The sequence below is a fragment of the Protopterus annectens genome, chromosome 8.part0, assembly GCF_019279795.1.
Source record: "Protopterus annectens isolate FY-2018-M chromosome 8.part0, PAN1.0, whole genome shotgun sequence".
Lineage (NCBI taxonomy): Eukaryota > Metazoa > Chordata > Ceratodontiformes > Protopteridae > Protopterus > Protopterus annectens.
In genome coordinates this window covers 839,189,473-839,204,365 of record NC_056741.1, presented here as the reverse complement: position 1 = coordinate 839,204,365, position 14,893 = coordinate 839,189,473, and the positions used below count along the sequence as shown (strand labels likewise).

Genomic DNA, 14,893 nt, shown 5'->3' with positions numbered 1-14,893 from the left:
AATTAGAACTCATTCTATTTATGTTTTTCCTGAAGGTTCTGGCAGAATGGAAGCAGAAGCATGAAGAAGGTCAGGCTGAGCTGGAAGCTGCTCAGAAGGAATCTCGTAGCCTCAGTACAGAAATCTTCAAACTCAAAAATGCCTATGAGGAAACTCTGGACCAGCTTGAAACCATGAAGCGTGAAAATAAAAACTTACAACGTAAGTTGTAAAGTCTTAAAATGGAAGTCAAACTTGGATGTTTGGTCTTTTAGACTAGTCTAAAAATTATGCTATAGAAAATGCACAGAGAAAAATGAATAAATTGTTCTATTTTGTAGGGAGCAATTTGCAACATTCAAACAATCTTGTGTCAAAAAACTTCATGATGTTAATATTTTTGTTATTCTTGTAAAACAGAGGAAATCTCAGATCTAACTGAACAAATTGGAGAGACTGGAAAGTGCGTCCACGAGATGGAAAAAGCCAAAAAGCAGGTTGAGCAGGAGAAGAGTGACCTTCAGGCTGCACTTGAGGAGGCAGAGGTACAGGCATCCAGACCAATATGAACAACATAAGTTGCATTTTTTCAAGTGTGGACATACTTCACTTACATAAATATTATTTGTCTGTGCTTGTTTTTATTTTTATGAAAAGGGATCACTGGAACATGAAGAGGCTAAAATACTCCGTGTTCAGTTAGAGCTGAACCAAATCAAGTCTGAAGTAGACAGAAAGATTGCAGAGAAAGATGAAGAGATTGAACAACTGAAGAGAAACCATACAAGGGTGGTGGAATCCATGCAGAGCACATTAGATTCTGAAGTCAGGAGCAGAAATGATGCCCTTAGAGTGAAGAAGAAGATGGAAGGAGATCTGAATGAGATGGAAATTCAGCTGAGCCATGCCAACCGACAAGCTGCTGAGGCACAGAAACACCTGAGGAACACTCAAGGTCAACTTAAGGTAAAATGTACACCTTTATATTTTCAAAAAGAGGTACAGAACCATGCCACATGCTTGTTATTACTTTTAGACTCATTGTAATGAAAACAATGAAGAAGGGCAAGAAACATCCGAGGGTATAAGTAATATGTGCTATGCCGACCGCCTCAAGGCCCTAGTCCTGTATTTTGTCTCCTACATGCTTTTCAGGGAAGATCTATGCCTGGAATACAGGGCATTGTCAGACCCCACTCTGATGGACCTCTTGCATATCCACAAAACAAACAGTATCAAAATTACTCATTCTAAAGACTTAAACCTTGCCTGTGATATAAATAAGACCTGCTGGAGAGATAGGTATGTATCCCAGAGACTACACTGTCTGGAACAGGCTCCCCATCCATGTGAAGCAGAGTTACTCCCTAACCCAATTCAACTGCAACTTGGACAATTGGATGGGAAACCAGAAATTCATCCCTGGTTTGGCACCTATGTCTCTCATGCAAACAGGTAACCTGTAAATGGTTAATCTCCCAGGTCCATGCTTACACTTATCAAGGGTATCAGAACTTGTCGGAGATTTGGGATGCATGGTTAGGCTTAAAAAGTTCCTTGTCGTCATTAACCTAGTAAACAGCTATGAGCCTATGGCTGAAAATGGTCGTAGGACCAGCTCACCCACCTAGTCAACAAAGAACACACACACACACACACACACACACACACACACACACACACACACACACACACACGTACAGTAATCTAGTCTTTGGCCATCTCGTGTCAACAGTTGTGGAAAATCATAGTATGTTATGCAAATTATAAACAAAGGTATGGCATCTAGGCTCAAGGAAGTCACTGTTTCTCTGTATTCAGCATTCATCATACTAAACATTGAGTACAATGCCCCCTTTGGTATGTACCTAACCAGGCACATCCAGCAAATGGAATGTCAACAGAAGTTCCTCACTAAAAGAACACAGGGTATAAGTAACATGCCCTATGTAGACCACTTCAGGGTTCTATTCCTGTAGTCTGTCTCCTACAGGCTGTTGAGGTGAGATTTATGCCCGGCATACAAGGCATTGTCAGACCCCACCCTGATTGACTTCCTGTATATCCACAAAAGAAACAGCAGCACCAGAACTGTTCTAGAGACTTAAACCATGCCTGTGATATGAACAGAACATGCTATACAGACATATATATGCTCCAAAGACTATCCATTCTCTGGAACAGGGTCCCCATTCATGTGAAGCAGAGCTCTTCCCTAAACCAATTCAAGTGTAACTTGGACAACTGGATGTGGGAACAGGAAATTCATCCCTGGTCTGGCACCAAAATTAAACATTTTTTAATATTGCATTTTAAGTTTAAATAGGTATTAATTCACTGAATAAAAAAATAGCACCAAAGCACAACTGTCTCCATATAAAACTCAGGTTTAATAAAATATATAACAAGGTAAGCGCTTTCACACAATAAATGTGCTTCTTCAGACAACAGATTACAAAATCAAATGAATTAAATAGTACATTCATCTTAGGTCATAAATATAGTCAACCAATGAAAACACATTCCTAATAAAAGAATTAAAAAGCTCTTATTCATTTAAAGAGGCCCCTAGCTTTCAAAGCTGGTTTTATAGAGGTTCTCTCGTTGATGCCAGAGAACCTATATACCTGCATACTAATGATCCATGATAACTCACGTTCTTCAGTAAAGTTTCTAAAGTCACCACCTCAAATGTTGGATTTTAAAGTTTCTATCACCCTAAATCCAAATTTATGTTCTTGTCCATACTCCAGATAATGTTTGGCTAGTGCATTATGTTCATTAAGCCTATTCATATTATACACATGTTCCCTCATTCTTTCTAGTAAAGACCTATTGGTCTTACCTATATAGAAACAATTACAGGCTCTACACTTAGCCAGATTAATCAAATTATTACTGTGACAATCAGCAGTAACCTTAAAGTGATATTTCTTGGTGGTGATAGGGTGAACAAATTCTACAAAAGGATCTATATATGGGCAGAAATTGCATATAGAACAGCATCGTATTGATGGTTCACTCATGTTTCTCTCAATATTTTTAGAGTTCTTATAACATAATTGTCCTTTAAGAGACTTCTTATTCTTAAAACTAAATCTGGGCTCTTCCCCCACTATAGAATAAATATCTTGATCAAGATGCAAAATAGACCAATTGTTTCTAATTACTTTTATAATATCGCCTCTATACAACCAGCTTTGAAAGCTAGGGGCCTGTTTAAATGAATAAGAGCTTTTTAATTGTTTTATTAGGAATGCGTTTTCATTTGCTTGGTTATATTTATGACCTAAGATGAATGTACTATTTAATTCATTTGATTTTGTAATCTGTTGTCTGAAGAAGCATATTTATTGTGTGAAAGTGCTTACCTTATTATATATTTTATTAAACCTGAGTTTTATATGGAGACAGTCGTGCTTTGGTGCATTTTTTATTCAGTGAATTTGTTTTTTTTTTTTTTTTTTGTTATTTGGTACAATTTATTCCAAAGGATTTTTTCTTCTTCATTATTAAATATGGATGTTAATTGATAGTGGTTGTTGAGTGAGCATGTTGTTTTTGAATTTCCAGTTATACAGTGTAAGATGGAATGTAGGTTTTTTTCTGATGAAGTCCTTTGGATAAAAAGCGGCTATATTAACTGATTAATACACTTAATACAAGTAAGTATTAGCTCCTTTCTCAAGTTTTTATTTATTTATTTTTTTAATTTTTATTATTTGTGGTTACCACATATCAGGTTATTTTTTTTTTTTGTTGTTGTTAAACAGATATTAGTTTATTTTATACCTCATCAGTGTTCAATTAGAGCAAAGGCAATGGAGTGATGGGAGTGGAAGAATGAGAAAAAGCAACCATTTCCAGCTTAGCATTTGGGGAGGGAAACATCACTGCTTTTCTGCTTAGGTGACACCTATCAAAAGTACTAGATGTTCCACCTGCACAGAACAGGCATAGTGAGATCACGTTGCCCAAACTGGGCAGCACAAAGCCAGAAAATGACACTTGAGTGGAGACTTATATGCTGCCCTACAGAAGGAAGTATTAGCAGATCTGAAGGAAACTGCCGCAGCACCACCACCGCAGCTAAAAGGTAGATTCAGTAATTTTCATTTAGTAAACTGGCTTCCTTCTAATTGAACTATATACAAGTCAAAGGTGCTATAATCAAACCCAGGCAGTATGGATGTGCAAAACATATCCATAGTCCTCATATCTAACCATTACAGCCCAGACCGCAGAATCCTTTATAAATGCATTCTATGAACACCTTCAGGAATGCATAGATCATGCAATCCCAAATAAAACCAAGACCCAATCCTCCAAAGGCAGACGTCCTGTCTGGTGGACCCCAGCCATAAACAAGCTATACAATAGAAGGAGGAAGCTACTACATGATAGAGCAAAATACCAAAAAGGGAAGGCATTTCTGATCAGTATTAGCAAAAACTACGGGCACTCATAAAATCGTCTAAGGCCAGCTTCGAGAGACAAATTGCACAGGACACTAAGGATAATCACAAGGTTTTCTTTAGTTATGTTAGGAACCTGGGTGGGAATTCCCAGATATGCTCAGAATTAGTCCAAAATGACAAAATATACACCGAACCCACAGACATTGCCAACATCCTAGCTGACAGGTTCAGCGCAAACTTCTCCCCCCCCCCACCAAAAGGGCAAATATCTATCCCAGCAGAGTGCTGCCCCCCTGACATCTCAGATGCTCAGGTAAGAGCCGCCCTCTCCAAAGCAAAAAACACAGCATCAGTGGGACCAGACAGTGTCCCGGGCTGCGTCCTACATGAACTCCAAGTAGAGCTAAACCCAAACATAAAACTACTGTTCAATCTTAGCCTTACTACAGGATATGTACCCAAAGAGTGGCGTACAGCAACAGTGGTCCCTCTCCACAAAGGTGGTGCCTCAACGGATCCTGGAAACTATTGCCCCATAAGCCTGACTAGCTTGGTCTGCAAAGCTATGGAAAGGATCATTATGGACCTCATAAATAAAGATATTGGGGACCTACAGACACTGGATCCTACCCAGTTTGGCTTTGTTAAAGGCAGATCCTGCCTCTTAAACCTGGTCGATTTCTTTGAAACAGTCACCAAGGCCATTGACGAGCTGAAGGTGGTCCACACAGCCTACCTGGACCTCGCAAAACCCTTCGATATAATACACCACTCGGGCATTATAGATAAGCTCACCATCTTAAATATTAACCCCTATGTCACTAGATGGGTTGCAAACTGGCTCAAGGACAGAACCCACATGGTTAGAATTGCTGGAGCCATGTCAGACTCCAAACCAGTTACAAGTGGCGTTCCACAAGGCTCAGTCCTGGGACCTCTCTTGTTCGGTATATATTTCTCGGAGGTACAAGCCAACACGGAAGGACTGTGGCTGACCAAGTTCGCAGATGACTGCAAACTGGGCACCATAATCGACTCTCCAGCCGACACAAGCATCCTCCAAAAGGGCCTCATAGAAACAAACAACTGTTGCCAGAGCCATGGTCTCAAGCTAAACGCCAAAAAATGCATAGTCATCCCCTTTGGCAAAAACAAAGTGCCCACAAATTACCACATAGGTGGTAATCCATTAAGTATGGAAGAAGTAATTAGGGACCTGGGGACCCAGGTTGATAGCAATCTCTCATTTGACAACCACGTGGCCAGAAGTTGAAGAGATAAGAGCTGCACTTGATTTTATATAGCCCACCTAATCATGAAGGGATTCACATCTAGATCAGGGGAGGTCATCGTGCCACTTTATTCATCCCTCATCAGGCCCATAATTTAGTACAATGCCCCTTTTGGGATGTACCTTACCGGACACCTGCAGCAACTGGAAAGACCCCAAAAGTACCTCACCAACAGGATCAAAGGGCTCAAACAGATGCCATATGCTGCCCGGTTAAAGAAACTCCAGCTCTACTCAGTGGCATACCACCTGCTCAGAGGCAATCTGCGCATGACGTATAAAGCCATGTCCAACTGGAATTAATGGACATGCTGCACCTCAGAAAATCCAAATCCCATCGAGCTACGCGCTCGAGAGACTTGAATCTCAGCACTGAAATAAATAGGACATGCTGGAGGAACAGATTCATAACCCAGAGGCTCCCTTCAATCTGGAATAAAATCACAGTCCAGGTTAGGCAGAGTCCCTCATTGACTCTCTTCAAGAGGAATCTTGATGAGTGGATGGGAGATTGTTGGTTTACCCCAGGTATCACTTCTGTGTCACTGTTAGACAGAGGCACAGTATACTAACCTCGAAAAAGGGCATAGCAAAATTAATTTAAAATGGGTGGCGAAAGCCAAACACACTCTGGCTAGGCTTATAAATGCCCTAGGGCAGATAGTCTAGTATGAACCTATGAACCTATAAAGGTTATTAAAATGTAACTTAAACTGGCAGAAATATAATGTAATCTAACTGCTTTAGTGTAAAAGTTGTCAAGATGCAACTTAAAACTGTCAGAATTATAATGTAGTTGCTGATGTTGATGAAATGTTGGACCAGTAATGCCTACTGGAATAAGTGAAAGAAAATAAAACAACAATTAATATTTCAAACTCTTATTAAATGTCACAGGATGCTCAACTACACCTTGATGATGCTGTCAGAAGCCAGGATGACCTGAAAGAACAGGTAGCTGTGATTGAGCGCAGGAATACCTTGTTGCAAGCAGAAGTTGAAGAGATAAGAGCTGCACTTGAACAGACAGAGAGAGGCCGCAAGGTTGCAGAGCAAGAACTGCTAGATGCAAGTGAGCGTGTGCAGCTCCTGCATTCCCAGGTAACACAGCATAGCTATTTGTGCCTGTGTCATGATTTTTAATTCTAGTTCTTTAACAACAGTTGGTATTAATTAAATGTTACAATGTATCTCTTTTGTAGAACACCAACCTTATCAACACCAAGAAGAAGCTTGAGAGCGACATGGCCCAGCTCCAGTCAGAGGTGGATGAATCTGTGCAGGAAGCAAGGAATGCTGAGGAAAAGGCAAAGAAGGCCATCACTGATGTAAGGATTGCTCTTGTTATCTGAACTAGAAATAATGAAAAAAAAAAATCACTACACAGATGACAGAACTCTACAAATTAAGTTACAGGATAGCTTATTTCAGCAAAAGTTATCTAACTGATATTAAAGGAAAAGAAAAAGAAATATACGAGACAGTCATCCACTTTATAAATAGGTTTTCCAGATGTTCTACATTCTGATTGGATGGTACAGTCTGAATGGTCTGTAACCCCCCCCCCCCAAAAAAAATGTATATGGAAATATATTTATGCATTACATTTTGCAATTCAGCATTCAACTAGCAGCTTAGAAAAAGCCAGCATGAATCTACAGGACATTGTCTCTGAATCTGGCACACCATAGTTAACAGTTAATTCTTTTTAAGTTGATCAGGTTGGTCCACTAGGCCAATGTCTGTTTTCAAGGAAGAACCAAGGTGGTATTTCTTGACTTTTTTCACTTGCCATTTCATTGAAATGTATTCACCTAACACTGTTTTATCAAATTAGTACAATTCTGATCACTGACTTCTAGGAAAATTATTTTGCATTAGGAAATCCCCTCAAAACGTGTGATGTGAGCTATCCTTCGTTATATATTACAGGTCATAGAAAACCCTTAGTGATATATCACAGCTCATGGACCACTCATAATTATATGTATTACAGCACATAGACTACCTTAGTTACATATTTCAGCTCATAGACACCAAAAGTAGTATTAACTGGCGTATTGCATGGCATGTGCGGCAAAACTGTAAGGATGCAAGCACCGCTAAATGAAGGAACTCAAATACCCAAAATGTGGTATTCCTCATTGAAATCAACCTACTTTTTCTTAATAACCTATGTTAAAATATCAGTCTATGTGTTTACTATAAAATATGCATTCCACCAGTTTTGTTTTATTCTAAAATGAGAAGGTCTTGATAGACACAAAATTCTGTCTGCATTGTCTACCATTTTTGCCATTACAACCACTAAACGCTGAAAATACAGGGATTATGGTCAATATATTCTTTTTAATTCTTGTTGACTTTTGTGTTTTTGCTTGTGCGTTACTTTTACTGTATTTGTAAAATCTGTGAAAATTCTAAAGCTGCAACTTTAATCCTCTGCTTCTACGTTTGCCTGTTGCCATTGACCATGAGTATACAAAAAACATTAATAAGAGCTTTAAAAACATTAATAAAAAAAGATTAAAACATTTCTGGAACTGCTGGAAAGTAATATAACTATGAGCTGGCTTTCCTGTTTTTTATGCTGAAGTAATGCACTTGAATGGGACTTGTAAAGCATGCTGGCCTAAATTTCTCCAATGGAAAGAGTGTTAGCAGTTAGATCAGATGATTAAGTTAATGAGCTGCTTCCAGTACTTTAGGGATTGATTCCTTCAATATCCATTTAGCTGCTGGGTGACATTAAGCAAGTCATTTAGCTAAACAGATATCTAAAGAAATTAGGTTATGCTTCCCATTGATCCCCTGGCAACTACCTGCGAACATTAAAAGTAACAACAGTGATTTTTTTTTGCAAATGTTGGTAGTATCACTGATCTTATTTTAAAACTAGAATGTGACTTTGAAACAAGACTATAAGGATGCCTCATGTTTCATTACAGCTTATGGAGCCTTTTGAAGGTGAAAAGGTTTTGTTCATCAAATGATAACATGATGATTGTTTGTAGAAGTTCACTGAGTTAAGCAGACCTGGGGTGAAATTTTGCCACACAATATGACATTTACCATTTACTAGTGTTTGCCTTGTTATACCAGACCGGAAAAGTAGTACATTTAGACAAGCACAAACAACATTTTTCATTCTTAAAAAAATGTGTACAATAAGCAAATTTAGAATAAAGGTAAAAACAGTTCCAAAGGCAGAAAAGCATGCCTCTGGGAAGTATTACCTTAATTTGCATACAGTTTTATTCCAAAATAGTTTTATTACTGTCAAGTAGCTATAACAGCCAAGGTAAAGTTAAATAAACAGTAACTGTAATTATGTGCGCCAAATAAAATTGTTTATGTACCTTAAAATATTTTCTAATACAAATTTCTGACTTGTATGTCAGACTTAAACTATATCTTTCATCATTAAATTGTGAAACACTTTGATTATAGTTTGGTCAAAAATCTTTGTTGAATAAAGCTGAATCTCAGCTATCTTGGGGGAAGGCAAATAACATAATAAATAACTGGTCTGACCCTCACTTCTTGTCACTGATTAAATGCACTAATTAATTACAGACACATCTGTACTTCTTAAAAGAAATTTGCTAACAATAATCTAAAAATGTAAGTAGCAACTGTTTTAAGAAATAAAGCTGCACCCTAGGATATTTTTTAGAATATCACTCGAGGCACAAATAGTACATACATTGTAAAGAAGTAAAAGCCATTAACTGGTTTGAAAATTATCACTTCAATCTTCATTACAATTGAATTGATAGGCTTCCTTAATGGCTGAAGAACTAAAGAAGGAACAGGACACCAGTGCCCACCTTGAAAGGATGAAGAAGAACCTTGAACAGAGTGTAAAAGACCTACAACATCGTTTAGATGAGGCTGAGCAGTTAGCAATGAAAGGCGGAAAGAAACAGATCCAGAAACTGGAATCCAGAGTAAGTGATATCAGAATTTATTTATTAACTTATGTATGTATTTATGTTAACTGAGCAATTCAAGACCCCTGTTCATTAGAGTAGTGAGGAGAAAGGCTCTGCAAATTAAACATAGAAAATTGCAATGACTGCTGGAGCAATAGAAGTAACATATAGCTAACAATAGAAAAAATTATCTAGAACAGTGAAAGAATATTTTTTAAGTTACAGAAGGAGAAAAAAAATAGAATCAAAATATGTTATTTTATGAGGAAAAAAGCTATGGAAATTAAAACATAGTACTTTACAGTAAATACAGGAGCAATACAATGAATGTATGGCTAACTGGTGTACAAATATCATCTAAAGCATTGAAAGAATATTTATAATTTATGAAAAGAGTAAGTAACAAGAGAAACAAAAAATGTATATTATGATATATAGTTGGAGGGATGAATTGAATGGATAGGAAGAAGATGAGGGATATAAAATTGGATTGTAGCATGACAGAGTATAGAGAGAAGACACAACGTAGATGGTATAGGTTAATGCAGTGAATAAAGGGATAGAAAAGATAAGAGTAGGATGGGAGGAGAACAAAGGGTGAATATGTACAAAGTCTGAGGGAGAGAATGGTAAAAGAAAAAGAGCAGAAGGATGGAAAAAAGAGAAACAGGAAGTAAGCGAAAGTGATTGGAATGATTGTGCAGAAGGAGTGAGTTTGTGATATAAGGGTGATAACATAAGGGAGAGGAAGAAAAGAAAGGTGGATAGATGAAGGGAGATAAGAGAAGATGTGCTGGGATAGAATGGGAAACTAGCAGAGTGAGGCAGAGGGGTGCTGGAAAGTTGAAGCATGTGTTGAAGAGGTTTAAATTAGATTTTCACTACATTTTGCTCTCTTTACCCTCCTGCCTGGCTGAGCAAAAGATATATATTTTTTCTTTTATTATGTTTCAGGTCCGTGAACTGGAAAATGAGCTTGAAGCAGAACAGAAAAGAGGCGCTGAGGCTATTAAGGGTGTTCGCAAATATGAAAGGAGAGTTAAGGAACTAACTTATCAGGTATACTGCACTGTCGTTCAATAGAATTAGATTAGTTTATTTAAATTTTCTACTAGATGAAACTCGTATCTAACTGTTGACCATTCCTTGCAGACTGAAGAAGATAAGAAAAATATGCTGAGACTTCAGGATCTGGTTGACAAACTTCAGCTGAAAGTCAAAGCTTACAAGAGACAATCAGAAGAAGCTGTAAGTATTATTTAAAGCACTAGTATTTGTAATGAAATACTTGTATGAGTTGATAAAAATTATTTATATATGTAGTTTCTTACATGAAATAAGGAATGCACTAAATGTGATATTTTCCTATTTTCTGTCTTCTAGGAGGAGCAGGTCAATGTCCAGTTGTCCAAGTTCAGGAAGGTCCAGCATGAGCTTGAAGAAGCAGAGGAACGTGCTGATATTGCAGAGTCCCAGGTCAACAAGCTCAGAGCTAAGAGCCGTGATATTAGTGGCAAGGTGAGTTTCATAATTTTGAAGATTATATTTAGATGACACAAGATGGAGTTTTTAATCTTAAAACTGAATGCTTTGTTGCTATAATCTCGTAAAATTAATTTTGGTTTACCATTGTGGTTAACCATGCAAAGCCATGCAGAGCTTAAAATATGATTCACTTGTCTGACAGAAGGTAGACATTTTCTTCCCCTTCTTTAAATGATGTATCACTGAACTATACAAAGATACTAGTTGATATCTATTAACTCAGATCAGGCAGTAAGTATTGATAGGGAAAAACAATTTCAAGTGTGATAATTACTCCTTCTATACCATAAAATCTTCATTGTGACTTTATAGTTTGTAATTGAGATACTTAATAAGTAAAAATGACATGAAACAGACTTGTAATGCACACTTCCACTTAAACGTTTCTTCTCAGAGCAGTATTCTTTGCCTGCATTCTGCAGTTTATGCCTCCATTCAAAGAAGATCCTTGGCACATAGGAGACATTCTGCATGTAGTCTCTTAAATATCTTAAGACTGTTGTAGTACAAAAGAGACTTCAGTAAAAAGGGACAGCCTACCTCACTGTTGAAGTTTGGCAGACATTTGTTGTTTAGAATGCAGATGCACAACAGCTTCACTATGCCTTGATTTATGAAATATTTATTTTATTTTTTATTTATTTTACATTTGTTGACCGGGCTAGTCTAGCTGGATACATGTCCTTTTTTTTTAGAGGCCGGGGAGAAAAAAGTAATTGATATTGATATTTTTTTTTTTTTTCAACTCACAATAGTAAGGATTAACATAGGATAAAAAAAAACAAAAAAAAACAACAGTACATATATAACATATACACATAGTAAAAAGCAAGATTTACTTGGTAGCATAAAGAAGACAAGAAGAATGAAGTGCATTTAATAACCAGAGAGCCACAATAATTTGTAGTAAAAAAATAAATTCTATAAAGATTACTTACATGCTCAGATGAGTAAATTCTATTAATTAAGATCATTCATGTGTTCCAATTTACAAATGCATTGTCTTAAAATAATTTAAAAAATAATGAAAAACAGCTAAGACAGACAGATGTCAGGAAAAGTTGTAATGCAGTCTGCCTGCATGTTCTACTGCTACTGCTGACTACAGAACTGGATATTCATTCAATTTCCCTACCATGATTAAACAAGAAATACCTCATTGATCATCAAGTCACCTGAAACCAGTCTGCTAACAGAGTAAATTTCACTCACTTCAAAATGACAAGGGTATACAGACTTCAGAATTATAGGGACATACGGTTAATAGTTTATCATAAAGTGGTTTATATGTGGGGTGAATACCATTCTATTCTTTACTTGATTTTTTTTTTTTTGGTATTTTATAGTTGACAATTTGAGTTTCAGCAAAGGTCTGCCTGCAAAGACTATTTGTAAACCCCCTGGCATAACTAGATCATAGGAGTCCCTGGGTAATTTTAATGTAAGAATACAACTAGGTCAAATAGCAAACAAAAACAGTAAAGTAATCAGGTACATTATCAGAGAAAGAATACTTTTTTTTCAAGACATCTTCAAAAACATGCTAGTAGATACATACTAATTTAATCTAAATAGTTTGTCTTAAAAACAATACCTCCAGTCCCAACGTAATCGATTTTTATTCAAACTCAAAGCAAAGATAATTCAGCATGGCTCCCATGTGATATTTCAGTTCTGTGCATTTCCTGGGCCCAATCCCTTTTAAGTATTTTCTGTAAGACATGCCTTTGAACTGTTCAGATTTTCACAGAATGGACAGATGTTTGTCTTCAAATAATTTGTGGTTTTCTGTCAAATTAATGATGATTGAAGTCATTAAACAATGACATATGATTGAGTTTCAAACTTCATATCCTTCAGAAAAATGCATGTTAATGCAAACCTGTTATTCTAGTAACTGTCCAAGTTTATAAGGACAACATTTAAAATCTGTCCCTGATTCTGTGCCTTTGTCCTCCCATTATATTTGGCTTTGTCTGGATTTCTTGCACTTAGAGGTTGAGATGTATGCTCTAAGGCCATAAAGTATCACCAATATTATCTTTTGCATTTGGTCTGACTGAAATTAACACACCACCCTTTTTTAGCAGTTTATGACTTTGTGTGCATGGCATTACAGTGTGAGGGACACAATATGTTGAGCACACTTATCTGTGATGCTGAAAAGCTAGGCAATAGTTTGTTTCACCTCATTAGGCCCTTAAATTCATATTCTAGTACTTAAGAAACATGTAAATCATTTAATATATTACTTTAATTTCATTCTTAAGACTTAGTTTTAGGTAGAATGTATTACTGTTTATAGATAAATGATAATAAATTTTAACACAAAAACATAATATTGTCATTCATACAGTGTGAACTTTTGTTTCAGAAAGGAGAGAGTGAAGAGTGAATCCACGTAACTGGCATGACGTGAAGAGAAGAATGAAGCAAAATGTGGATTTCTTCAACTCACAGAACCAAAACAGATCTTTTTCTAGAGGCATGTTAATTATTTTATAAGTATCAATAAAACTTATTTTATCTATCTTCTTTGTTTGTTTTTTTCTGATTAGAAACAGATGCTAGAATACATTGCATGAACTGAAATGTGAATGCCATTATGATCTGATTTTATCATTTCTGGGGTCCCTCTGTGCTGATCTGGGGTTACTCCTAATCTGCCCATAATCCATGCTACCCATTATTTTCCTCTTATAGTAACAGAGGATTTCAGGGTTGTCACACTGAGAAGCTGGAAGGATATTTTTCTCCTATTCTCCCTACCCCAAACTTGACATCTGTGAAATGAATGTCTTGTTGAGTTCATACACCTTCCTGACGGTAACAGACCCCATTCTAATCTATTTGGTATGTTAATCTTCTAGCTCTGGAATTACAGCAGATAACAGGCTGAACCACCAAAAATTTTTTTCCCAGAAAAGACAAGTTGGCTATTAGGGAGTAATTTCATGTACCCTACTCCATTTACTTTTTGATATGATTAACTACAGACTAAACCTGCGTAAGAGTTCCACATACAGCCAGAGTCCAGCCTTGTCTTCACTGTAATGTTATATATCTCACTGTTCTAGTCTAGCTCTGAATTATAAAAACTAACATAAAATAAAATTAAATTAAATTAAATGCTGGATGTGCAATACAAAAGCAAGTGTACTGGTAAGAAATATTTTGACAGTCTGTAAAATTTTCCTAATTTGTAAACCTCTATAACTGACTGATTGGAAGACACCAGTATGCAAAAACTTACCTGCAGTTAAATCTAACAGCAGAAGCATTCCTTATACCCTGTATGGGGAAGCTTTATGGCAACTTCTAGTAGACTACCACAACTTGCTTGGAGAAACAGCACTTTAGACTTGTTTTTCTCTCACACGTATTGGAAGGCAAAATCTAATTTCTGGACGTAGGCCGATATTTGGCAACAGCTGACCTCCAAACAGAATAATTCACAATCATTTTAACTATGGAGTCATTCCAAACAAAAGTAAGTCTTCTGGATGTCAGAAATGTGGACTTGGACAAAGGTATGGCACACACACTGAAAATATCTAACAAACATAGCTGCATCAAGGCAGCTGTACCCACTAGCTATAAGTACAAAACTAACTAAAAAGCAAGCCACACTTGTGGAAGCATAATATCAGAAGGATGTATAACAAAAGGAAGAAAATCTTGGCAAATTTTATGAGGTGTAGCACCCAGTAAGATAAGCACACTCT

General features: G+C 36.8%; 1 protein-coding gene across 1 annotated transcript in view; it reads left to right on the top strand.

Annotated features, from left to right (window-relative positions):
• Positions 1-13,654, top strand: part of LOC122809095 (myosin-1B-like) — a 38,767-nt gene extending 25,113 nt beyond the window's left edge. Inside the window, exons 30-39 of the mRNA XM_044080323.1 lie at positions 36-201; positions 400-524; positions 637-945; positions 6,586-6,789; positions 6,891-7,016; positions 9,468-9,638; positions 10,578-10,682; positions 10,776-10,871; positions 11,007-11,141; positions 13,543-13,654. Coding sequence (XP_043936258.1) covers positions 36-201; positions 400-524; positions 637-945; positions 6,586-6,789; positions 6,891-7,016; positions 9,468-9,638; positions 10,578-10,682; positions 10,776-10,871; positions 11,007-11,141; positions 13,543-13,563 — 1,458 coding nt within the window. The 3' untranslated portion in view covers positions 13,564-13,654. The remainder of the gene's footprint in view (positions 1-35; positions 202-399; positions 525-636; positions 946-6,585; positions 6,790-6,890; positions 7,017-9,467; positions 9,639-10,577; positions 10,683-10,775; positions 10,872-11,006; positions 11,142-13,542) is intronic.
• The last annotated feature ends 1,239 nt before the right edge of the window (positions 13,655-14,893 follow it).